Source organism: Lotus japonicus, chromosome 5 (assembly GCF_012489685.1).
Source record: "Lotus japonicus ecotype B-129 chromosome 5, LjGifu_v1.2".
Taxonomy (NCBI): domain Eukaryota; kingdom Viridiplantae; phylum Streptophyta; class Magnoliopsida; order Fabales; family Fabaceae; genus Lotus; species Lotus japonicus.
The window spans coordinates 38,033,999-38,058,747 of record NC_080045.1 but is presented as its reverse complement, the minus strand read 5'-3'; the positions used below and the strand labels follow the sequence as shown (position 1 = coordinate 38,058,747).

The 24,749-nt window shown below is 43.2% G+C and overlaps 1 protein-coding gene across 1 annotated transcript; it reads right to left on the bottom strand.

The window, feature by feature from the left end:
- Positions 1 to 346: 346 nt before the first annotated feature.
- LOC130719512 (uncharacterized) lies at positions 347 to 21,004 on the bottom strand. The gene is made up of 3 exons (XM_057570134.1): positions 20,590 to 21,004; positions 17,986 to 20,414; positions 347 to 964 (listed from the first exon to the last, which is right to left on the bottom strand). The coding sequence occupies exons 1-3, from the start codon at positions 21,002 to 21,004 to the stop codon at positions 347 to 349; spliced, it is 3,462 nt and encodes a 1,153-aa protein (XP_057426117.1).
- Between the last annotated feature and the right edge of the window lie 3,745 nt (positions 21,005 to 24,749).

Below are 24,749 nucleotides of genomic sequence, written 5' to 3'. Positions count from 1 at the left end.
CTTTGGTGCCGGTGCACCATTGCTACTTCCCTCGCCTGTTGTAGCGGTAGGGTTTCGATTCCCATTTACGCTAGCCTGTGTACTAGCCTGTTCCCCTAACACGGCTCTACACTCCGTAGCGCGGTGTCCATTCTTTCGGCACCTTACGCAGAATGGATTGCTAGGATTGAATCCACTTGTCCTGTTGTGGAATCCAGATCCTCCTGTTCGATTTCCGAACTGATTTCTCACTTGCTCGGGTGGCCTAAAGTAGGGCTTCCTTCTTTCTTCCTTCTTCTTCGGTGCCTTATTAACACCTTGTCCCTTCAAGTACTCCTTCCTGGACTTCTCATTTTTCTCAAAAATCCTACACTTCTCTACCAGAGTAGCAAAGTTGAATCTGGTCATGTCCCACAGCAGTCCTGATGTCTGGCCTCAGTTCATATTCAAACTTGACACACTTTGAGGTCTCATCAGCCGCTGCACTATAATGTGGGTGGAACCGACACAGTTCTTCAAACTTAGCTGCATACTCTCCTACTGACATCATACCTTGCTTTAACTCTAAGAATTTCATCTCTTTCCTTCCCTTCGCATCCGCCGGGAAGTACTTTTCCAGAAACGCATTCTTAAAGATCTCCCAGGTTATGGCTCCTTCCGCTGGAGTTATCCTTCCTCTTACTCCAGTCCACCATGTCCTAGCTTCTCCTGAAAGTAAATAACTAGCAAAAGCAACCTTACGCGGGTCAGCACATACCAACGTCTCATAAATCCTTTCTAACTCTCGGATCCATTCATACGCTCCGTCGGGATTGTAACCCCCTTCAAACTTTGGTGGATCTCGTTTCAGAAACTTGTCCAATCCGTGGTAAACATCCTCCGCTGCTGGTTGGTGTCCACCTCCATTCCCAGCTCTTTTCGCTTGTTCGGTCAACAAAGCGGTGAGTTGTTCAATAGCTCTAGCCATTGTTGCTGTCATCCTTTCCTGAAATTCACAAAGTGATTAGTTTCCTATGACCTCAACTACCTATCCTAGACACCCTAGTAGGCTTCTAACCCTAGGCCGACGAATCACTGCTCTGATACCAAGCCTGTGGCGTCCCCCTCCTTAAGTGACGACTTCACCTTACTCCATCACTTAGGAGTGAGCACGCAACGTAATTTTGGGTTGTTTTTTTTTTCTACTCACTATTATCTCGTCAGGTCGGGATCGCAAGAGTAAAGATTACTTGAGCATTCCCTTTTCATCCCCCTTGCATTTCTGTAACACCCCGTTTTCGGTGGCGTCACTTTAGTAACCAAAAAGAAAATAAAAGCGGAAAAACGTGAATATTTTTTTTTCGATATTTGTTTCAAGTAAATAAAAATACTTGTCGAATTTAAAGACGTATCGACGAACGATAAACAAGACTAATATACAATATATATACACTCCCCACAGTAACCAGCATGCCACGTCACGAGTAACCTCCAGTGACGGGAAAGTAGTGCCTGACGGCAAATATGTACAACACAAAAGATAAGGTCAGTATCCTGATATACAATCCTCCAAAAAGAAAGTAGGTCAGCTCAAAACAGCCCGAAGACCTCCTAATCCGACCAACTCCCTGTGACTTCCGTAAAGAGAACCACACAAAAAGCTAAAGGTCGGGGACCTACCCTACCCTTAAATGAGAGAAACTGAAGATCAGAGCCACGACGCTACTCCTACCCTAATCCCGACTAGAGGAGTACTACACACCACTCCCATCTACGCATTAGCATGATCGTCGTCTGAATCTGAATCCAAGACGATCACGTCAATGACTGCATCAGTCCTCATAGCGGGTCCCACGGGTACTGTACCCGATCCCAAGACAGCAGCAGCCGCGACGGTGGGTGAGCTAGACTCAGATGAAGCCCCTCCTACAGGCAACTCCTCTGAAGGGTCCTCCTCGTCCTGAGGTGATGGTGGTGGTACCACAACTCCAGGGCCACAATGCACGCCCGGTGGTAGGTTGAAGCTAACCGTGTGGCGTCTCAAGACTCTGTGTGTCAGGTTTCCCATTCGGTCCACGTGGTCTTCCATTATTCGCCCCGTGTAAATGGCTCTGTGACCTGCGGGGTCGACCACCCAAGAGCCCGGGGTGTCTGTATCCAGCAACTCAAACCTGGTCCCCCCCGAAGGGACGACCATCTCGAACCAGTCGGACATCGACATCTGACACAGGTAGCACGCGCAAGGGTCAACTCAAAGAATTACATAATAGTACATCCAATAGGCAAAATTTAAGTAGTAGCCACATAGGCTTAATTATGAATGTCAACATTATAAATTGCATAATCTGCCAAATAAGAATAAATAACATTTGCTGGCAATAAACATATCTCAAACAGCGTTAACAGGTAACAAATACAAACTGCAACTAAAATCAGCATGAATGGTGCATGAAATGCATATGCAAAGGAACAAGATGCATTCCGGAGGGATGGGCACCAACGAGTCAGCCCTAACACCAGCCATGGTGGGACCATTTCTGCTCGGGTGTTATATCACCCCGATTTCGGTGGCGTCACTTTAGTAACCAAAAGTAAACTTAATGCGGAAAAACGTGAATATTTTTTTTCGATAATAACTAAGACAAGACTGAAATAGATAAAACCCAAATGCGAAAAGCAATAAAACTAATATACAAAATATATAACAGCCCCCCGCTGTAAGTAGCAACCTCGTCACGAGTGAACCTCCAGTGACGGGTAATAGAAGAGTAGCGCCCGTAGGCAAAAGTACAAACCAAAAGAAAAGGTTAAGTGTCCGCAACACTATCCCTCAAAACTGAGAATACGCTGGCCCATCGGCCTGAAACAAGACCTCCTAAGTCCAACCAACTCTCTGTGATTCTCGTAAAGAACCACACGAAAGCTATAGGTGGGAAACTACCCTGTCCCAAAAGAAACAAATGATGTTCAGAGCTAAGACTCTACTCCTACACTAATCCCATCTCGAGGAGCTCACACCAGCACTAAGACCTACATGCTAGCGTGGTCGTCGCCCAAATCTGAATTCAGAACGACCTAGTCTAAGTACACCATCCGTCCTCCTCTCACTACCGCGATACACTCCAGTTTCTGCATCTCAACCCTAGTTCCTCCCGAAGGATGAACCATCATGGATCAGCCCGCCAAAGACATCTGACAAAGGGCGTTTGTTCGCCAAAGCACACACAGAAGACGCGAGGGTCAACTCCAAAGAATTATGTAAATAATAGCACCAATAAATATAAATGAGATAATAGCCACTTAGGCTTATAACTAGGGATAACATCCTAGGGTTGCATACTTCCACAAAGAATATAACGACTGTAAATCACAGTTAACATGCATCAAGTAGAACTACAAGTATCAAACACACTCATCATGTAGTCAGATCAGCATAAAACCCGAATAACGTCACTCTGCTTGGCGACGGAACAAACCGACAACGTCACTCTGCTTGGCGACGGAACAAAACCACAACGTCACTCTGCTTGGCGACGGAACAAAACCACAACGTCACTCTGCTTGGCGACGGGACAAAACCACAACGTCACTCTGCTTGGCGACGGGACAAACCAAAGGTATTGCCACTTATAGGCTGGGCACCTCGAGACGGTCGTAACACTAGCCTCGTGTTTAACCATTTCTGCTCGGGCGTCACTTATCACCTTTGGCTATAGTCAAGACGGTACAAACTCTACATGGTCTGACCATTTCTGCTTGCTATGCCGAACATCAACAGGCACGATACAACTCTACATGGATGATCGTTACCTCCTGTTGTGCCAAGTATAGTCAGGACCGATCCAACTCTGCATGGCTGATCGTTACTTCCTGCTATACCGAAGTACTCTGCTTGGCACTTCATAACAACACATAGCTGCTCCAACAGCACAAGAGTATCAAACACTCGGGAACTATCAATTCCCCGGACTTATCCCCAGGATAGCCCAACAACATAGCTGCTCCCACAGCACAACAACAAACGCTGCTCCAACAGCCCGACATCAAACGCTGCTCCAACAGCACAACAACGACATACTCAACACTTGGATCTGACGACACTTCTCGTTTTCCAAAACTATGATTTTCATCCAAAGCCTCCTTTCGAGATTATTACCCTTACTTAAAGATTTAGAGGTTGTTTAATGTCTTATGAATTTTCTTTTCAAAATAATATCCTTTTTAGTCTTATCGCAATTCCTATAAGTTCTCGGGATCTTCGAATCCCCAAATGACTCCAGAGAATGTCTCGATCCATAAACCCTATACAAGGCCCGAACCTCGTTCGTCCTATCAACTTTCTCAAAACTCTCAAAATAAAATCGGCATGACCTGCCCGCTATTCTCACCGTTCAGAATCTCAGATTTCCAGTGTAAATCATATTTAAATCATCACAATCAACAACATGTCATATATCAAGAAATCTCAACATTAACACTTAGCACTTAGCATATAAAGCATGCACCACACATCCTAGATTACCCACATAGCACATAGCATGTAAGTCAATCTTCAAAAACATTCAGTAGATGAATCATCTACATTGTCAGCCGAAGCCTCAGAAAACATTTTCAATCACACACAATCTCAGTGCATAAACAGTAAACAATGTCGAAATATCGACCCTAAGCATTAACTAGAGATTCAGTGAGAAGCCCTCACCTGTAGGTTCTCCAGAATAATCAACTAGTGCTTCCTCGCACTCAAAGTGTTGTTCCTCAGGAAATTCCTCAAAAGTTCCTTTAAAACAAAATCACAGAAATACTATCAGAATCTATCGGAAACTAAGCTATCGATACTTACTAAGGTTACTCGAAGTAATCTATACTCTAAGGTACGATAATCTAGCGCGAAAGACAAGTTTTCGGAAAAAGGAAATTTCTTCCTCCCCCTTAATAGGGCTCGGCCACTTTGGCTAATTATGGGGCTCGATTTTTCTTCGATCAAACTTGGTTCCTATGCTTTCATAAGCCGTAACTAAGGGTATTCTGAACTCGGAAAAATTATCGGATCGAAAACTGTCGCAGGGGTATTTTGGTCATGATTTTTAACTTAGGATTTTCAAAACTGAAATCCCAAAAATAAAATTTTGCAGGGACGTCACCAACGACGTTTATGACAACTAATCCTACTAGCACTAAGCTAAGGCGATAGTTTTCAGCCTAAAGGTTGAAGCTTTACTCCAAAAACTCCAAAATGGGTATTTTAGGCTAAAATCGATTCCGGCGGAATTCCGGCGACATAACGGAAAATCTAATCCGGCAGAAGTGATCTTGGGCACATATAGAAGAGGTTTAGAATCAGAAATAAAAGATTCAGGATAGTTTTGCAAAAACCCATAAACTATCCACTCAGAAAACTCTACAGAAAAGCTATGGAAAAAGCGATCAGAGGTAAGGATTAGCGACTATACCTCGAAACCTTGAAGCAGCAACTGATTAATCAACGATCAAGCAAGAAATGAAGAAAATCTCTCCTCCTCCTCTCCTATGCAAACTCGCGGCCTCCTTGGGAAGAAATGGTGGAGTTTTGTGATTTCTTCTCACTTGCTTGCTATATATAGAAAATGGTAATTCGCGGGAAAATGAAAGTTTCGCGAATCTGATTTTTCCGGCATCATTCTCCATGAATTCTAAGATAGGTTTTGGCAAAGGAATTCCTAAGCTAAGAAGATGTCTCCTTGTATTTTTGGCAACTAATGCAAAGTCGGTGCAAAGTCGGTGTAAAACTATTTTACCCGATAAGTTGCTTTTTGCATCGAATGTCGGAATGGAAAACTTCCTTCTGAAGAAAGATTGAAATCATCAAGAGAAATGGGTGTACGCGTGTAGAATATCCATTTGAAGCTCTGAATAGATAAAGTCTTCATTGTCGAGAAATTCTAGGGTTTTGAAATACCAGGGATTCGGTTTCGGCAAACTTCCGATGATTGGAATCGGACGTTCGTAGATCCTAGAGTTTCGCCTCGAAACGATTGTGATATATGGAAAAAGAGAAGTTCTAACATTTCTCTGAAGATTTTTGGAATTAACTTCCGTCGTGCCTAAAAGTGAAAATCAGCTATATACTAGGGTTTCTGACCTAGGTTTAAGCGTATAACGATCGTGCTATAACTTAAATCGACTTCGATACAATCCTTAGACTTTTCCTGAACTTTCTCCTTCATACATTTATTTCATTTACTAAACTCTTGTTCAGGTTTCCCTTCGCCATGCATCAAACCTACTGGTGAATAAGAATTTATTCACTTGGTATAAACTGAAAAACTTGGGCCTTACAGGTGTCTCTTATACCAAACAAAGTGTAGTCAGATCAGCAGTAAACCCGCAGGCCTGCCATTTCCGTCTGCTACTAAGAATCACCGCAGTGTTCTTACATGGAAATCCGGGTCTTATGACCATTTTTGGAATCCAACGAGGTCCGGCATCCCACCGTGTATTAACCTCAATGAGTGCATGAATCTAAAAAGAATACCCCAAGGTAAATGTCGATTCTGCGACATAAGTCAATTAATTATAAAAAGTAACTCATGATGATTTCTCGAATCATCCGACTCATCTCCATCCGATGGTCAAAAACTGCTCAGAGAGCAAAAAGTACCAATGTAGATTCTAAATCTGTGCTTAAGAACCAAATTGCTAAGTTAGAAGAAATTGTTGCCTGTGATGCCTCTGATTGTAGAAATGAATCTAAGTATGAAAAGTCTTTTCAAAGATTCCTAGCTAAAAGCGTGGATAGAAGCTTAATGGCTTCAATGATCTATGGCGTAAGCAGAAATGGAATGCATGGCATTGGCTATTCTAAACCAATTAGAAATGAGCCCTCTGTGTCTAAAGCTAAATCCTTGTATGAATGCTTTGTTCCCTCTGGTACCATATTGCCTGATCCTGTACCTGCTAAAGTTGCTAAAAACCCTCCTAAAAAGGGATCCTTCTCTATGACTAAATATCATGCAAATATTCCTTTAAAATATCATGTTGAGACACCCAAGGTGATCAGAACCTCTAGGGTAACTAACAAGAAAGGACCCAGAAAGTGGGTACCTAAGGACAAGATTATCTATGTTGCAGATATCCTTGATAGCTCCACTGAAACACCAATCATGGTATCTGGACAGTGGATGCTCGCGTCACATGACGGGAGAAAGGCGTATGTTCCGAGAGCTGAAACTTAAGCCTGGAGGCGAAGTTGTCTTTGGAGTAAATGAAAAGGGTAAAATTGTTGGTACTGGTACTATTTGTGTAGATAGTAGTCCATGCATTGATAATGTGTTATTGGTAGACGGCTTAACACATAACTTATTGTCTATAAGTCAATTAGCTGACAAGGGTTATGATGTTATATTCAATCAAAGTCCTGCCGGGCTGTAAGTCAGATCGATGGCTCTGTTCTGTTTAACAGCAAGAGGAAGAACAACATTTATAAGATCAGATTATCTGAGTTGGAGGCTCAGAATGTGAAGTGCCTTCTGTCTGTTAATGAAGAGCAGTGGGTATGGCATAGACGGTTAGGGCATGCCAGTATGAGAAAGATTTCTCAGCTGAGCAAGCTAAACCTTGTCAGGGGCTTACCCAATCTGAAGTTCGCTTCAGACGCTCTTTGTGAAGCATGTCAGAAAGGCAAATTCACAAAAGTCCCTTTCAAGGCAAAGAATGTTGTCTCAACCTCAAGGCCGTTAGAACTTCTGCATATCGACCTTTTTGGACCAGTGAAAACTGAGTCTATAGGTGGCAAGAGATATGGGATGGTTATCGTTGATGACTATAGCCGCTGGACATGGGTAAAGTTTCTAACCCGCAAGGATGAGTCTCATGCTGTGTTCTCTACCTTCATTGCTCAAGTGCAAAACGAGAAGGCTTGTAGGATTGTGCGTGTCAGAAGTGACCATGGTGGAGAGTTTGAGAATGACAAGTTTGAGAGTCTGTTTGATTCCTATGGAATTGCACATGATTTCTCTTGTCCCAGAACTCCTCAACAAAACGGTGTTGTTGAGAGGAAGAACAGAACTCTTCAGGAGATGGCTAGAACCATGCTCCAAGAAACTGGCATGGCTAAGCACTTTTGGGAAGAGGAAGTAAATACAGCATGTTACATTCAGAACAGAATCTCTGTGAGACCAATTCTGAATAAGACTCCTTATGAATTGTGGAAGAACATAAAACCCAACATTTCTTACTTTCATCCTTTTTGCTGTGTTTGTTATGTTCTCAATACTAAGGATAGATTGCATAAATTTGATGCTAAGTCTTCTAAGTGTCTATTACTCGGTTATTCTGATAGATCTAAAGGTTTTAGATTTTATAATACTGATGCTAAGACTATTGAAGAATTTATTCATGTTAGATTTGACGATAAGCTTGACTCTGACCAGTCAAAGCTAGTTGAAAAGTTTGCAGATTTAAGCATTAATGTTTCTGACAAAGGCAAAGCTCCAGAGGAAGCTGAGCCAGAGGAAGATGAACCAGAGGAAGAAGCTGGTCCCTTTAACTCACAAACTCTGAAGAAGAGCAGAATCACTGCAGCTCACCCTAAGGAATTGATTCTGGGCAACAAAGACGAACCAGTCAGAACCAGATCTGCCTTCAGACCCTCTGAAGAGACCTTGCTCAGTCTGAAAGGATTGGTGTCCTTAATTGAACCCAAGTCCATAGATGAAGCTCTTCAGGACAAGGATTGGATTCTGGCCATGGAAGAAGAATTGAATCAATTTTCCAAGAACGATGTTTGGAGCTTAGTGAAGAAGCCCGAGAGTGTCCATTTTATTGGAACGAAATGGGTATTCAGAAACAAGCTGAATGAGAAAGGAGATGTAGTCAGAAACAAGGCAAGGCTAGTTGCTCAAGGCTACAGCCAGCAGGAAGGAATAGACTACACTGAAACATTTGCTCCAGTAGCAAGACTGGAGGCAATCAGACTGTTGATCTCTTTCTCAGTAAATCACAACATAGTTCTACATCAGATGGACGTAAAGAGTGCCTTCCTAAATGGTTATATCTCAGAGGAAGTCTATGTTCATCAACCCCCAGGTTTTGAAGATGAGAAGAAACCATACCATGTGTTCAAATTGAAGAAATCACTCTACGGTCTGAAGCAAGCTCCCAGAGCATGGTATGAGAGACTTAGCTCATTCCTTCTGGAGAATGAGTTTGTAAGGGGTAAAGTAGATACAACTCTTTTTTGCAAGACTTATAAAGATGATATCTTAATTGTGCAAATTTATGTTGATGATATTATATTTGGTTCTGCTAATCAATCTCTATGCAAAGAATTTTCTGAGATGATGCAGGCTGAATTTGAGATGAGTATGATGGGAGAATTAAAGTACTTTCTGGGAATACAAGTTGATCAAACACCAGAAGGAACATATATCCATCAGAGCAAGTACACTAAAGAACTTCTGAAGAAGTTCAATATGCTGGAATCTACAGTGGCCAAGACTCCAATGCATCCTACATGCATTCTGGAGAAAGAAGATAAAAGTGGTAAAGTATGTCAGAAGCTCTATCGTGGCATGATAGGTTCACTTCTATACTTAACTGCATCTAGGCCAGACATACTATTTAGTGTTCATTTATGTGCTCGTTTCCAATCAGATCCAAGGGAAACCCACTTAACTGCTGTTAAGAGGATCCTAAGGTATCTGAAAGGCACCACTAACCTTGGCTTGATGTATAAGAAAACATCAGAGTATAAGCTTTCAGGTTACTGTGATGCTGATTATGCTGGAGATAGAACAGAGAGAAAAAGTACTTCTGGAAATTGTCAATTTCTGGGAAGCAATCTAGTCTCATGGGCAAGCAAGAGGCAATCAACCATTGCACTATCAACTGCAGAGGCAGAATATATCTCAGCAGCAATATGCAGCACTCAGATGCTCTGGATGAAACATCAGCTGGAGGATTATCAGATCCTTGAGAGCAATATCCCAATCTACTGTGATAACACTGCTGCAATCTCATTGAGTAAGAATCCTATCCTGCATTCAAGGGCAAAGCACATTGAGGTAAAGTATCACTTTATTAGAGATTATGTACAGAAGGGCGTACTTCTTCTGAAGTTTGTTGATACTGACCATCAATGGGCAGATATCTTTACAAAGCCCTTAGCAGAGGATAGATTTAATTTTATTCTGAAAAATCTAAACATGGACTTTTGTCGAGAGTGAAGATGGATCAGAACCTCTGACTATGATACTTCTTGATCAGAAGATGTCTAGTCCAGAAGGTAACTCAATCAGAGTGTGTGTACCCACTGGTACTGACTCTGAAGCTGAGACAACAACACGTGTGTCAGTATTGCTGATGCATAGTTCCTTGTGCCCGTGTGACAGTCTGTTATGACTGCGTGTAGATATGCTTCTCTCCTGTGTGTGATTTGTGTATTTTATTGTTACTATCTATCTTTAATTTTCAACCGTTGATCTTAAAGTGCTTTTTGAATCAACAACGGTTATTTGCCAAAACCCACTATACACACACGATCTCTTTCACTTCCGGTTTTTACTCTCGATCTCTCTGTTTTTCGAAACCGCTTATCCTCGTTTTCTCTCTCGATCTCTCTTCATCTTTCAACCTTCATCTTCTACCTCAAACCTTCAACCGCTTCAAAAATGGTGAGTCAAACCAGAAGAGCTACTGCAGATGCACCCCAGTTCCCTCACATGGTAGTTGGTCTAGCAACGGGTCAAAGGGGCCCTGAGAATCCGACACAAGATCAAGGTCAAGCTCAAGAGCAGACTGTTCCAATTGCAGAACGGGGCTGTGCCGTTCACTGCGTATATCCTCCTGAGGAACTCCAAGTCCTGGCAGAATGGAGATTCAACCTCGACAACCTGGCTACAAATGGGTATGATCTTCGTCCTGAAGTCCAAGTTCAAGGTTGGGGAAATTACTTCAACAGACTTCGAGGACCGGTGTATGATAAACTGGTTAAGGAATTCTGGAAGCACGCCGACTGCGATGATACTCAGGTGGTATCTCACATTCTTGGAAGAAAGATCATCATCACCGAGAAGTCTTTCGTGAATTTGCTGGGTGCAGATACTGCTTTTGGGTATCGTTTCCAACTAACGGAATCGAAGCTGAAACCCAGCACCAAGGATACAATCAACCAGGCCCTGTACACCAATTACAAACCGGGCAAGACGAATTACAAGGTGATGGACCTTCATCCCAAGCTCAGGATCTGGCACAAAATTTTGCTCCACTGCATAAACCAGAGACCAAAGGGCAGTTCTCCAGACTACATCAACTTCAACCAGAAGGTGATGTTGTTCTTCATCCAAGACCAGAAGAAGATCTGCCTTCCCTACTTCCTGTTCTCCTACTTGAAGGAATGTATCCGGAAGTCTCGTACCACTGCCTCCATCAAGTCAGCAATCAAGTATATCCCCTTTGGGAGACTGCTCTCAGACTTTCTCATTGAAAGCAACCTGGTGCAAGATCTGGTCCATGCTGGATGTGTAGAGGATCTGACTACCATTGTCAGTGATGTCTTCACTGCAAATTCTCTGAAGAAGATGGGTTTGGTCCAGAAGAAAATCGCCCCTGCTCGTGAAGACACATCTTCTGAGATCAGAAGTAGAAGGATGCCTCTGAATGACTACCCTCTGTGGACTCAGGCAGATAATCCTGACGCCATTCGGTGCTATGTTGAAGACCTAAGGGCTCAAGGATTCGAAATTGATCTCGATGACTTCTTCAGCAGACTGCCGCCAGCTCCAGAGTTTCCTTCTCCTCCCAAGAAGAAAGCTCAGAGGAAGATGATCCTAGAAGAATCTTTTGAGGAATCAGATGTTCCTCTGATCAAAAAGAAGAAGAGAAAGCCTGATGATGGTGATGATAGTGATAATGAGGATGGTCCTCCTAAGAAGAAGAAGAAGCAGGTCAGAATCGTGGTGAAGCCTACTCGGGTGGAACCAGCTGCTGAAGTGATCAGAAGGACTGAACCTCCTGCCAGAGTGACTAGATCATCAGCACATTCAAGTAAGCCTGCACTTGCTTCTGATGATGATTTGAATTTATTTGATGCACTCCCTATATCTACCATGCTCAAACACTCCTCAAATCCCCTCACTCCTATTCCTGAATCCCAACCAGCTGCACAAACCACCTCTCCACCACATTCTCCAAGATCTTCATTCTTTCAACCTTCCCCTACTGAAGCACCTCTCTGGAATTTGCTTCAGAACCAACCCTCTAGGTCAGAAGAACCAACCTCTCCCATTACCATTCAGTACAACCCATTATCTTCTGAACCCATCATCCATGAACAACCAGAGCCCAACCCAACAGAACCACAACCCAGAACGTCTGATCACTCTGTTCCCAGAGCATCAGCACGTCCTGCTGCCAGAACCACGGATACAGACTCTTCCACAGCCTTTACACCTGTATCCTTCCCAACCAATGTTGCTGATTCTTCTCCCTCCAATAACTCTGAATCCATTAGAAAATTCATGGAGGTCAGAAAAGAAAAGGTGTCTACCTTAGAAGAGTATTACCTCACTTGTCCAAGCCCTAGGAGATATCCTGGCCCTAGACTTGAACGTCTAGTTGACCCAGATGAACCTATCTTGGCCAATCCTTTACAAGAGGCAGACCCTTTGGCTCAACAAGCTCACCCTGCCCCTGACCAACAAGAGCCTATTCAACCAGAACCTGAACCCGAACAATCAGTGTCTAACCAATCCTCGGTTAGATCACCCCATCCTCTGGTTGAAACTTCAGAACCTCACCTTGGAACCTCTGAACCCAATGCTCAAACGTTTAACATTGGTTCTCCACAAGGTGCCTCTGAAGCCCATAGCAGCAATCACCCAGCCTCTCCTGAAACCAACCTCTCCATAATTCCTTACACTCACCTCCGACCCACATCTCTCTCTGAGTGCATCAATACTTTCTATCATGAAGCTTCTTTGATGCTACGCAATGTGCACGGTCAGACTGACCTCAGTGAGAATGCTGAACGTGTGGCTGATGAGTGGAACAATCTGGGCACTTGGCTAGTGGCTCAAGTTCCAATTATGATGCAGCTCCTGCATGCAGAGGGAAGTCAGAGCATTGAGGCTGCAAAGCAAAGGTTTGCTCGAAGGGTGGCTCTTCATGAACAAGAACAGAGACACAAGCTTCTTGAAGCTATTGAAGAAGCCAAGAGAAAGAAAGCTCAAGCAGAAGAAGCTGCACGTCAAGCAGCAGCTCAAGCTGAACAAGCCAGACTAGAGGCAGAGCGACTTGAGGCTGAGGCTGAAGCTCTTAGATGCCAAGCACTTGCACCAGTAGTGTTTACTCCTGCTGCTTCTGCTTCCATTCCAGATCCTCAAGCTGCTCAGAATGTTCCTTCCGGTTCTGCTCAGTCAAGCTCATCCAGACTCGACATCATGGAACAGCGTCTTGACATTCATGAATCCATGCTCATTGAGATGAAGCACATGATGATGGAACTTCTGCGTCGAACGGATAAACCTTAGTTTTAGGATCTCTTCGTTTTTCTTTTTCTTTAACGTTGTTTTATTTTTTTGTTAAACTCTGTTTCTTTTTATTTACTTATTCTACTTTGTTCGTTTGTGATTATCTATGCATATCTATATATATTTGTGTCACATATGTTTGCAAAAATCTTTTTATTCATCATATCTTTGTGTTTACATCATACATTCCTTCCCTAAAAGTCTAGAATGGAGGATCCCTCCTCATTCTTCTGCACTCCTGGCGCTGCTCTGACCTATCCTTCTCCAGACGCTCCAGTGCATACTGGATGTTGCTGAGCCTGTCCTTTAGCTCATCCCTCTCCAGAATCTCTTCTGCAGTATTGAGCTTCTCTTCCAACCTCTCTTTTTCTTCCAGCAGCTTGAGTTCAAGCCGGCTGAGTTCTTGCACCTCCTCCACGAAGACAAGAAATTCCCTCAGGTCTCTCTTCAACTCTGGACGCAGGTCCTCTTCCAGCAGTGTCCGTGTCAGCTCCGCGATGGTCGTTGTACCCACTGGGTGCCTGATGTTCAGGAACAAGTCCTCCTCAAAGGCCTTCTTCCTCAGCTCTTCTAGTGCTACGATGTATGATGCCATTTTCTTTTCCTAAAAATTGTTCGAGGTGTGAAGCTTACCTTTCTCTCCAACGCTTTATATAGGCTTCACTTTCTCTCTGAAAGTTAATGCTCCTACGGTTTCTCGAGGTTAAGTTCTTGGTAACTGACCCTTCTCTTTACTCACTTGACCGGTGGTAAACGTTCTTCTCTTGCATTAACTCTTCTATTTATTTCGCCTAACTCTGATTCTTGCATCGTTTTCATCTTCTTTAAACTTAGACCTTCTCTAAGGGGGAGTACCTTGTACTTCAAGCTAAGTTTTTCACACCCCAAGCTTTTTGCTTATGACAAAAAGGGGGAGTAAACCCAGTTTTTGATGTGTAAGATGTGTTAGTGTGATTTATTTTTCTTTTGGAGAATCTAAGAGTTCCACCTTCATGACCATAGATGTGTCACTGGGCAAATACAAGGAATACATTTCACTTCTTCTGAAGTGATTCTAAGTTGACTCTGATACCCAAGACTCTGATACCTTGTCCATGACTCTGATTACTTATGCGCTCTGATTACTCGATTTTCATCTATGTCATAAGTTTTTCACTCTGAACTCTTATATCATTTAGCTCAGAATCTAGACTTTACTAACGTTTTCATCAAGTATTAGATTCAGGGGGAGCTAAGCTCAGAATCAAGCAGTGACTTGAATTCAGAATGAGCAAGATAAACTATTCACATCAGGATAAGTATTATTCTATATCTCTAAACTCTGAGTGAATTCAGTTTAATGTTTAAGAATTGTTCATCAAAAATCTTAGTTTTGTCATCATCAAAAAGGGGGAGATTGTAAGATCAAGTTTTGATCTAGTAGTACAACTAGTTAACCTTTTGATATGAACAATTGTGGTACTCTAACGTATTCTTCTGAGTGTACTATTTGCAGGCTCTGACCTCAACTCAATCTCACACAAATCAGAAGCACTGTGCTTAAAGAGTGACCCAAGCAACGCTTTCGCATTCACCATGTTCAGTATGAACAGTGGAAAAGCTTCAGAAGTTCTGAAGTTATACAAACTCTGATGTGGACTCAGTCACTAGAAGCTCTGAAGATCCAGAAGTTCTGATAACCAAGAAACACTGAAGGTTCAGATGTTCTGATGGTGTAGAAGACTCTGAAGTTGCAGAAGCTGAATAGTGGAAACTCTGAAGTCCAGAAGCAAGAAACTCTGAAGGCCATGTTCTTCCCTCTGAGTTCAGAATCAGAAGATACATTGGTCAGAGGATCTGTGCTTTCCCTCTGACTCTGATCAACCGGCTTCACAAGTTCCAATATGAAGCATTCCCCTGATCAGAAGTCTCTTAGGTTTAAAGGTCGCGTCGCTATCCAAGTACAAAAGCAACTGTACCTTCCTGACGACCTACCTAACAGTCTCAGACACAGCAGAAGCTGGATTTTCCAGAACTGCCCTCCAACGGTAGCATTTCCCATGCAACGCTCAACCCTAATCCTTGGAGTATATAAAGAGGCTGAAGACTGAAAGAAACGGCTAGAAGCATTCACATACGCGCAAGACAAACTTAAATTCTTCTAAGCTTTCTTTCATCTGAAATTCATTGAGTTTACTATTAGCCTTTTAGAAGCAAATCTCTTGTAAACAATTCTTTGATAAACAGTTTGTTTAGTTCCTTTAGGAGATCAAGGCTGATCGGATCCTAGAGAAGACTAAGAGAGTGAATCTTAGTGTGAGCCAAGTCAGTGTAATTGTTAGTCACTTGTAGGTTTCAAGTGCAGTTGTAACTCTTACCTGATTAGTGGATTGCCTTCATTCTAAGAAGGAAGAAATCACCTTAACGGGTGGACTAGAGTAGCTTGAGTGATTTATCAAGTGAACCAGGATAAAATCCTTGTGTGCTTCTCTATCTCTTATCTTTAGCACTTAAGTTCTCGAAAGATTTGTCAAAATCTTTAAGGTGGAAGTTTTATACTGAAAACGTTATTCAAACCCCCCTTTCTACCGTTTTTCATACCTTCAGAAGGAAGGGTGTTATGGATGATTGCAAGCTTAGGTCATTGGCACACAAATCCTAGGGTACCGGTTGTCGATTTCTTTATCATTTTCCATGTCGGGACAATACTGATGCAATATTATACTGGTTCAGGTTTGTTAGTGCTAAATTAGAGTGTATTTCCCCTCTCAAGGTTCAATATCATCTCTTTAGAGTGATTAAAGTATCACTCTTTTAGCTTGATTCGGGTTTCGATCACTCTGAGACAATGCATTCATCATTGCCAAGAGATGTGATCAGATCATTTATTAAGCCTATCCTACCTCTATCTCGAGTTCATCTTCTTTTTGGGGTTATTATGACCATGTCTTTGGTACTCTTATTGCCGGGTCGACTTAAAGTCGATTGACCGACGTCTCGATTTTCGCGCAAACAAGTATTACAGTAAAATATCACACATATACACATACACACAAACATATATATATATACATTATATATTATATATTATATCGTATAGTTAGATTGTTAGCGCGTATTTGCCTATTCCGACTTTCTAGGATTTCGCATTTCCTATGAGGTCGTTACCTGGTTTGTGGGATGTTACACTCTCCCTTCCTTTTTGAGAATTTCGTCCTCGAAATTCACATCCTAAAATACTAAACAGTTGAGAATATGTCCTTCTCATATCCTCCTCTAATTCCCAAGTAGCTTCTTCATCTTCACCCTCACTCCAAGCTACTTTCACTAACGGGATTTCCTTTTTCCTAAGTTGTTTCATCCTCCTATCCAATATCCTCTTAGGTTCGGCCGTGTATGTTAAGTTCTCCTTGAGTTGTATATGTTCAGGTTTTATCACATGAGAAGGGTCGGGGATGTATTTCTTTGTTTGGGAAACATGAAACACATCGTGCAAGTTTGACAAAGATGGCGGTAGTGCCACCTGGTAGGCTGATGTTCCTACCTTCCTAAGGATCTGGTAAGGTCCTAAATATTTTCGTGTAAGCTTTTTCGACTTAATTGACCTTCCTATCCCTGTAATTGGGTTAACTCTGAGGAAAATATGGTCTCCCTCTTCAAATTCTAAGGGTTTTCTCCTACGATCATAGTACGTTTTCTGCCTATCCTGTGCTATCTTAAGCGTCGGGTCCTAGTACTAACTTGTCTCCTTCATCAAACCAACTCAACGGGGTTCTACACTTCCTCCCGTACAATGCTTCAAATGGTGCCATTCCTATGCTTGAGTGGAAACTATTGTTATATGAAAACTCCACTAATGGCAAACAATCTCCCCAACTGCCTTGCTCCTCTAAAACGCATGCTCGCAACATATCTTCCAGCGTTTGAATGGTTCTTTCCGTCTGTCCGTCCGTCTGGGGGTGATATGCTAAGCTAAACTTCAAATTCGTTCCCAAGGCCTTGTGTAGGCTCTTCCAAAATTGTGATGTAAACCGCGGATCTCTATCTGAAACTATGCTTGCCGGTATTCCATGATGTCTCACTACTTCCTTCACATATATCCTTGCTAATTTCTCTAGTGAGTATGTCATGTTAACCGCTAAGAAATGCGCGCACTTTGTGAGTAGGTCTACAATTACCCAAATCGCATCGTTCTTGCTCTGAGTTCTCGGTAATCCTGTGACAAAATCCATGGAAATGCTCTCCCACTTCCATTCCGGTATCTCTAGAGGTTTCAATTCTCCAGAGGGTTTCTGATGCTCCACTTTCGCCTTTTGACATGTCAGACAGGTCATTACCTTCTTCAAGATGTCTTTCTTCATTCCGGGCCACCAAAATCTTTCCTTCATGTCCCGATACATTTTGGTGAGTCCGGGATGTATGCTCAAAGCGCTTCTGTGTGCTTCTTCCAAGATTCTTTCTCTCAGCTCCTTGTCCTCCGGGATGTATATCCGCTCGTGGAATCTCCACAATTCGTCTCTCCCTTTGGTTAGCTTCTCACCTTCATTTTTCTCATCTGCTCTAGAAAATCCTGGTCTTCCTCTTGACTTCGCTTAATTTCCTCTAGAAATTCGCTTGTTACCACAACCATACCGAACTTCATCTGCTTTGGTCGCAGTTTCACAGCTAGGTTCAGGTCTCTGAACGCTTCCAATAGCTTCAGTTCCTCTTTCATCATCACTGAGACGTGCAAGCTCTTCCTACTCAGCGCATCTGCTATCACATTTGCTTTTCCTGGGTGGTACTGTAACTTGAAATCGTAATCCTTCAAGAATTCTACCCATCTCCTTTGTCTCATATTCAACTCCTTTTGGTCAAATAGATACTTCAGACTCTTATGATAGCTAAACACCGTGAAGTTCGCACCATACAAGTGGTGTCTCCAGATCTTGAGCGCAAACACTACTGCTGCTAGCTCCAGGTCATGAGTAGGGTAATTCACTTCATGAGGTCTAAGTTGTCTTGATGCGTACGCTACTACTTTCCGTTCTTGCATTAGCACGCATCCTAGTCCCATCTTTGACGCGTCACAATACACTTCAAATTCCTTTGCGGGATCGGGCAATACAAAAATCGGTGACGTAGTTAGCCTTTTCTTGAGTTCCTTAAAGCTCGCTTCGCACTCTGGCGTCCATTTATAAGGCTGATCCTTTTTTGTTAAATTGGTTAATGGCATCAAGATCTTGGAAAATCCTTCGATGAATCGCCGGTAATATCCTGCCAGTCTGAGAAAACTTCTCACTTCCGTAACCGTCTTGGGTGCTTCCCATGAGTCAACTGCCTTTACCTTCGCAGGGTCGACCGCTATTCCTGCCTTACTCACCACGTGTCCTAAAAATTGCACAGATTCTAACCAAAATTCACACTTGGATAGCTTGGCGTACAACTGCCATTCTCTTAGTATTCCCAATACTATTCGGAGGTGTTCTTCATGTTCTCGCTTGCTCCTCGAGTAGATCAGAATATCATCAATGAAGACCACAACAAACATGTCGAGATACGGGTTAAAGATACGATTCATGTAGTCCATGAATATCGCAGGTGCATTAGTCACTCCGAACGGCATAACTAAATACTCATAATGCCCATATCTTCTCCGAAAGGCCGTCTTCGGTACGTCTTCCTTCTTCACTCGAATTTGATGGTATCCGGATCGTAGATCTATCTTGGAGAAGACTTCAGCTCCTCTTAACTGATCCATCAAATCATCAATCCTAGGCAATGGGTACTTATTCTTGATCGTCACCTTGTTTAGTTGCCGATATTCTACGCATAACCTCATGCCACCATCTTTCTTCTTTACCAAAAGAATTGGTGCTCCCCAAGGGGATACACTCGGCCGCACAAACTTCTTATCCATAAGCTCCTCCACTTGCTTCTTCAACTCCGCTAGTTCCACCGGTGACATCCTATACGGGGCTATAGAGATAGGTCCCGTTCCAGGAACTAAGTCTATAGAGAACTCGACTTCTCTTTCTGGTGGTAACTCAGACACTTCCTCAGGGAAAACGTCGAGAAACTCCCTTGCTACGGGTATCCCTTCTATACCTAAGTCGTCCATATCCTCATCTAGTGCTTCTAAAAGTACGTTCGATTCGCTCTCGGGCGCTTTTCCTACCTCTTCGGTTTGCTTAGTCCGCTGAGAGTCTCCTTCGCTAGTCCCAAAAGTAACCGTCTTCCTCCTAAAGTTCAGAGTTGCATCGTTGGCCGCTAGCCAATCTGTTCCTAATACTACTTCTAATCCTTCTAAGGGTAAGCACACTAAGTCTTGCCTAAAGGTTCTTCCTAAGGTTTCTAACCTACAGTCTCTACAAACCTTCGAGGTTCTACAAGTATTTCTAGTTGGGGTACTTACTTCTAAGTCCCATGCCAAACTTGTCACTGGTATACCTAATTGTTTGACCCTCTCTTGTGATATAAATGAATACGTTGCACCCGAATCATATAAAATACTTAAAGGAAAACTATTAACATAACACGTACCTTGGATAAGTTCTGGCGCCTCAACTGCCTCCTCCAGCGTCATTGCAAACACTTTCCCCTTATTCGCGGGTCGTCCAAACTTCCGGTTATCCTTTGGTGCCGGTGCACCATTGCTACTTCCCTCGCCTGTTGTAGCGGTAGGGTTTCGATTCCCATTTACGCTAGCCTGTGTACTAGCCTGTTCCCCTAACACGGCTCTACACTCCGTAGCGCGGTGTCCATTCTTTCGGCACCTTACGCAGAATGGATTGCTAGGATTGAATCCACTTGTCCTGTTGTGGAATCCAGATCCTCCTGTTCGATTTCCGAACTGATTTCTCACTTGCTCGGGTGGCCTAAAGTAGGGCTTCCTTCTTTCTTCCTTCTTCTTCGGTGCCTTATTAACACCTTGTCCCTTCAAGTACTCCTTCCTGGACTTCTCATTTTTCTCAAAAATCCTACACTTCTCTACCAGAGTAGCAAAGTTGAATCTGGTCATGTCCCACAGCAGTCCTGATGTCTGGCCTCAGTTCATATTCAAACTTGACACACTTTGAGGTCTCATCAGCCGCTGCACTATAATGTGGGTGGAACCGACACAGTTCTTCAAACTTAGCTGCATACTCTCCTACTGACATCATACCTTGCTTTAACTCTAAGAATTTCATCTCTTTCCTTCCCTTCGCATCCGCCGGGAAGTACTTTTCCAGAAACGCATTCTTAAAGATCTCCCAGGTTATGGCTCCTTCCGCTGGAGTTATCCTTCCTCTTACTCCAGTCCACCATGTCCTAGCTTCTCCTGAAAGTAAATAACTAGCAAAAGCAACCTTACGCGGGTCAGCACATACCAACGTCTCATAAATCCTTTCTAACTCTCGGATCCATTCATACGCTCCGTCGGGATTGTAACCCCCTTCAAACTTTGGTGGATCTCGTTTCAGAAACTTGTCCAATCCGTGGTAAACATCCTCCGCTGCTGGTTGGTGTCCACCTCCATTCCCAGCTCTTTTCGCTTGTTCGGTCAACAAAGCGGTGAGTTGTTCAATAGCTCTAGCCATTGTTGCTGTCATCCTTTCCTGAAATTCACAAAGTGATTAGTTTCCTATGACCTCAACTACCTATCCTAGACACCCTAGTAGGCTTCTAACCCTAGGCCGACGAATCACTGCTCTGATACCAAGCCTGTGGCGTCCCCCTCCTTAAGTGACGACTTCACCTTACTCCATCACTTAGGAGTGAGCACGCAACGTAATTTTGGGTTGTTTTTTTTTTCTACTCACTATTATCTCGTCAGGTCGGGATCGCAAGAGTAAAGATTACTTGAGCATTCCCTTTTCATCCCCCTTGCATTTCTGTAACACCCCGTTTTCGGTGGCGTCACTTTAGTAACCAAAAAGAAAATAAAAGCGGAAAAACGTGAATATTTTTTTTTCGATATTTGTTTCAAGTAAATAAAAATACTTGTCGAATTTAAAGACGTATCGACGAACGATAAACAAGACTAATATACAATATATATACACTCCCCACAGTAACCAGCATGCCACGTCACGAGTAACCTCCAGTGACGGGAAAGTAGTGCCTGACGGCAAATATGTACAACACAAAAGATAAGGTCAGTATCCTGATATACAATCCTCCAAAAAGAAAGTAGGTCAGCTCAAAACAGCCCGAAGACCTCCTAATCCGACCAACTCCCTGTGACTTCCGTAAAGAGAACCACACAAAAAGCTAAAGGTCGGGGACCTACCCTACCCTTAAATGAGAGAAACTGAAGATCAGAGCCACGACGCTACTCCTACCCTAATCCCGACTAGAGGAGTACTACACACCACTCCCATCTACGCATTAGCATGATCGTCGTCTGAATCTGAATCCAAGACGATCACGTCAATGACTGCATCAGTCCTCATAGCGGGTCCCACGGGTACTGTACCCGATCCCAAGACAGCAGCAGCCGCGACGGTGGGTGAGCTAGACTCAGATGAAGCCCCTCCTACAGGCAACTCCTCTGAAGGGTCCTCCTCGTCCTGAGGTGATGGTGGTGGTACCACAACTCCAGGGCCACAATGCACGCCCGGTGGTAGGTTGAAGCTAACCGTGTGGCGTCTCAAGACTCTGTGTGTCAGGTTTCCCATTCGGTCCACGTGGTCTTCCATTATTCGCCCCGTGTAAATGGCTCTGTGACCTGCGGGGTCGACCACCCAAGAGCCCGGGGTGTCTGTATCCAGCAACTCAAACCTGGTCCCCCCCGAAGGGACGACCATCTCGAACCAGTCGGACATCGACATCTGACACAGGTAGCACGCGCAAGGGTCAACTCAAAGAATTACATAATAGTACATCCAATAGGCAAAATTTAAGTAGTAGCCACATAGGCTTAATTATGAATGTCAACATTATAAATTGCATAATCTGCCAAATAAGAATAAATAACATTTGCTGGCAATAAACATATCTCAAACAGCGTTAACAGGTAACAAATACAAACTGCAACTAAAATCAGCATGAATGGTGCATGAAATGCATATGCAAAGGAACAAGATGCATTCCGGAGGGATGGGCACCAACGAGTCAGCCCTAACACCAGCCATGGTGGGACCATTTCTGCTCGGGTGTTATATCACCCCGATTTCGGTGGCGTCACTTTAGTAACCAAAAGTAAACTTAATGCGGAAAAACGTGAATATTTTTTTTCGATAATAACTAAGACAAGACTGAAATAGATAAAACCCAAATGCGAAAAGCAATAAAACTAATATACAAAATATATAACAGCCCCCCGCTGTAAGTAGCAACCTCGTCACGAGTGAACCTCCAGTGACGGGTAATAGAAGAGTAGCGCCCGTAGGCAAAAGTACAAACCAAAAGAAAAGGTTAAGTGTCCGCAACACTATCCCTCAAAACTGAGAATACGCTGGCCCATCGGCCTGAAACAAGACCTCCTAAGTCCAACCAACTCTCTGTGATTCTCGTAAAGAACCACACGAAAGCTATAGGTGGGAAACTACCCTGTCCCAAAAGAAACAAATGATGTTCAGAGCTAAGACTCTACTCCTACACTAATCCCATCTCGAGGAGCTCACACCAGCACTAAGACCTACATGCTAGCGTGGTCGTCGCCCAAATCTGAATTCAGAACGACCTAGTCTAAGTACACCATCCGTCCTCCTCTCACTACCGCGATACACTCCAGTTTCTGCATCTCAACCCTAGTTCCTCCCGAAGGATGAACCATCATGGATCAGCCCGCCAAAGACATCTGACAAAGGGCGTTTGTTCGCCAAAGCACACACAGAAGACGCGAGGGTCAACTCCAAAGAATTATGTAAATAATAGCACCAATAAATATAAATGAGATAATAGCCACTTAGGCTTATAACTAGGGATAACATCCTAGGGTTGCATACTTCCACAAAGAATATAACGACTGTAAATCACAGTTAACATGCATCAAGTAGAACTACAAGTATCAAACACACTCATCATGTAGTCAGATCAGCATAAAACCCGAATAACGTCACTCTGCTTGGCGACGGAACAAACCGACAACGTCACTCTGCTTGGCGACGGAACAAAACCACAACGTCACTCTGCTTGGCGACGGAACAAAACCACAACGTCACTCTGCTTGGCGACGGGACAAAACCACAACGTCACTCTGCTTGGCGACGGGACAAACCAAAGGTATTGCCACTTATAGGCTGGGCACCTCGAGACGGTCGTAACACTAGCCTCGTGTTTAACCATTTCTGCTCGGGCGTCACTTATCACCTTTGGCTATAGTCAAGACGGTACAAACTCTACATGGTCTGACCATTTCTGCTTGCTATGCCGAACATCAACAGGCACGATACAACTCTACATGGATGATCGTTACCTCCTGTTGTGCCAAGTATAGTCAGGACCGATCCAACTCTGCATGGCTGATCGTTACTTCCTGCTATACCGAAGTACTCTGCTTGGCACTTCATAACAACACATAGCTGCTCCAACAGCACAAGAGTATCAAACACTCGGGAACTATCAATTCCCCGGACTTATCCCCAGGATAGCCCAACAACATAGCTGCTCCCACAGCACAACAACAAACGCTGCTCCAACAGCCCGACATCAAACGCTGCTCCAACAGCACAACAACGACATACTCAACACTTGGATCTGACGACACTTCTCGTTTTCCAAAACTATGATTTTCATCCAAAGCCTCCTTTCGAGATTATTACCCTTACTTAAAGATTTAGAGGTTGTTTAATGTCTTATGAATTTTCTTTTCAAAATAATATCCTTTTTAGTCTTATCGCAATTCCTATAAGTTCTCGGGATCTTCGAATCCCCAAATGACTCCAGAGAATGTCTCGATCCATAAACCCTATACAAGGCCCGAACCTCGTTCGTCCTATCAACTTTCTCAAAACTCTCAAAATAAAATCGGCATGACCTGCCCGCTATTCTCACCGTTCAGAATCTCAGATTTCCAGTGTAAATCATATTTAAATCATCACAATCAACAACATGTCATATATCAAGAAATCTCAACATTAACACTTAGCACTTAGCATATAAAGCATGCACCACACATCCTAGATTACCCACATAGCACATAGCATGTAAGTCAATCTTCAAAAACATTCAGTAGATGAATCATCTACATTGTCAGCCGAAGCCTCAGAAAACATTTTCAATCACACACAATCTCAGTGCATAAACAGTAAACAATGTCGAAATATCGACCCTAAGCATTAACTAGAGATTCAGTGAGAAGCCCTCACCTGTAGGTTCTCCAGAATAATCAACTAGTGC

Excerpts from the sequence above, each read along its gene's own strand:
- LOC130719512 (XM_057570134.1), bottom strand. The coding sequence starts at position 21,004 with ATGGCTAGAGCTATTGAACAACTCACCGCTTTGTTGACCGAACAAGCG. Across the intron at positions 20,415-20,589 it reads ATTCTTAGAGTTAAAGCAAG|AGAAGTGTAGGATTTTTGAG; the intron begins GTATGATGTCAG and ends CTACTCTGGTAG. Across the intron at positions 965-17,985 it reads AGCAGATGAGAAAAATGAAG|GAAAGGATGACAGCAACAAT; the intron begins GTGAGAAGCTAA and ends TGTGAATTTCAG.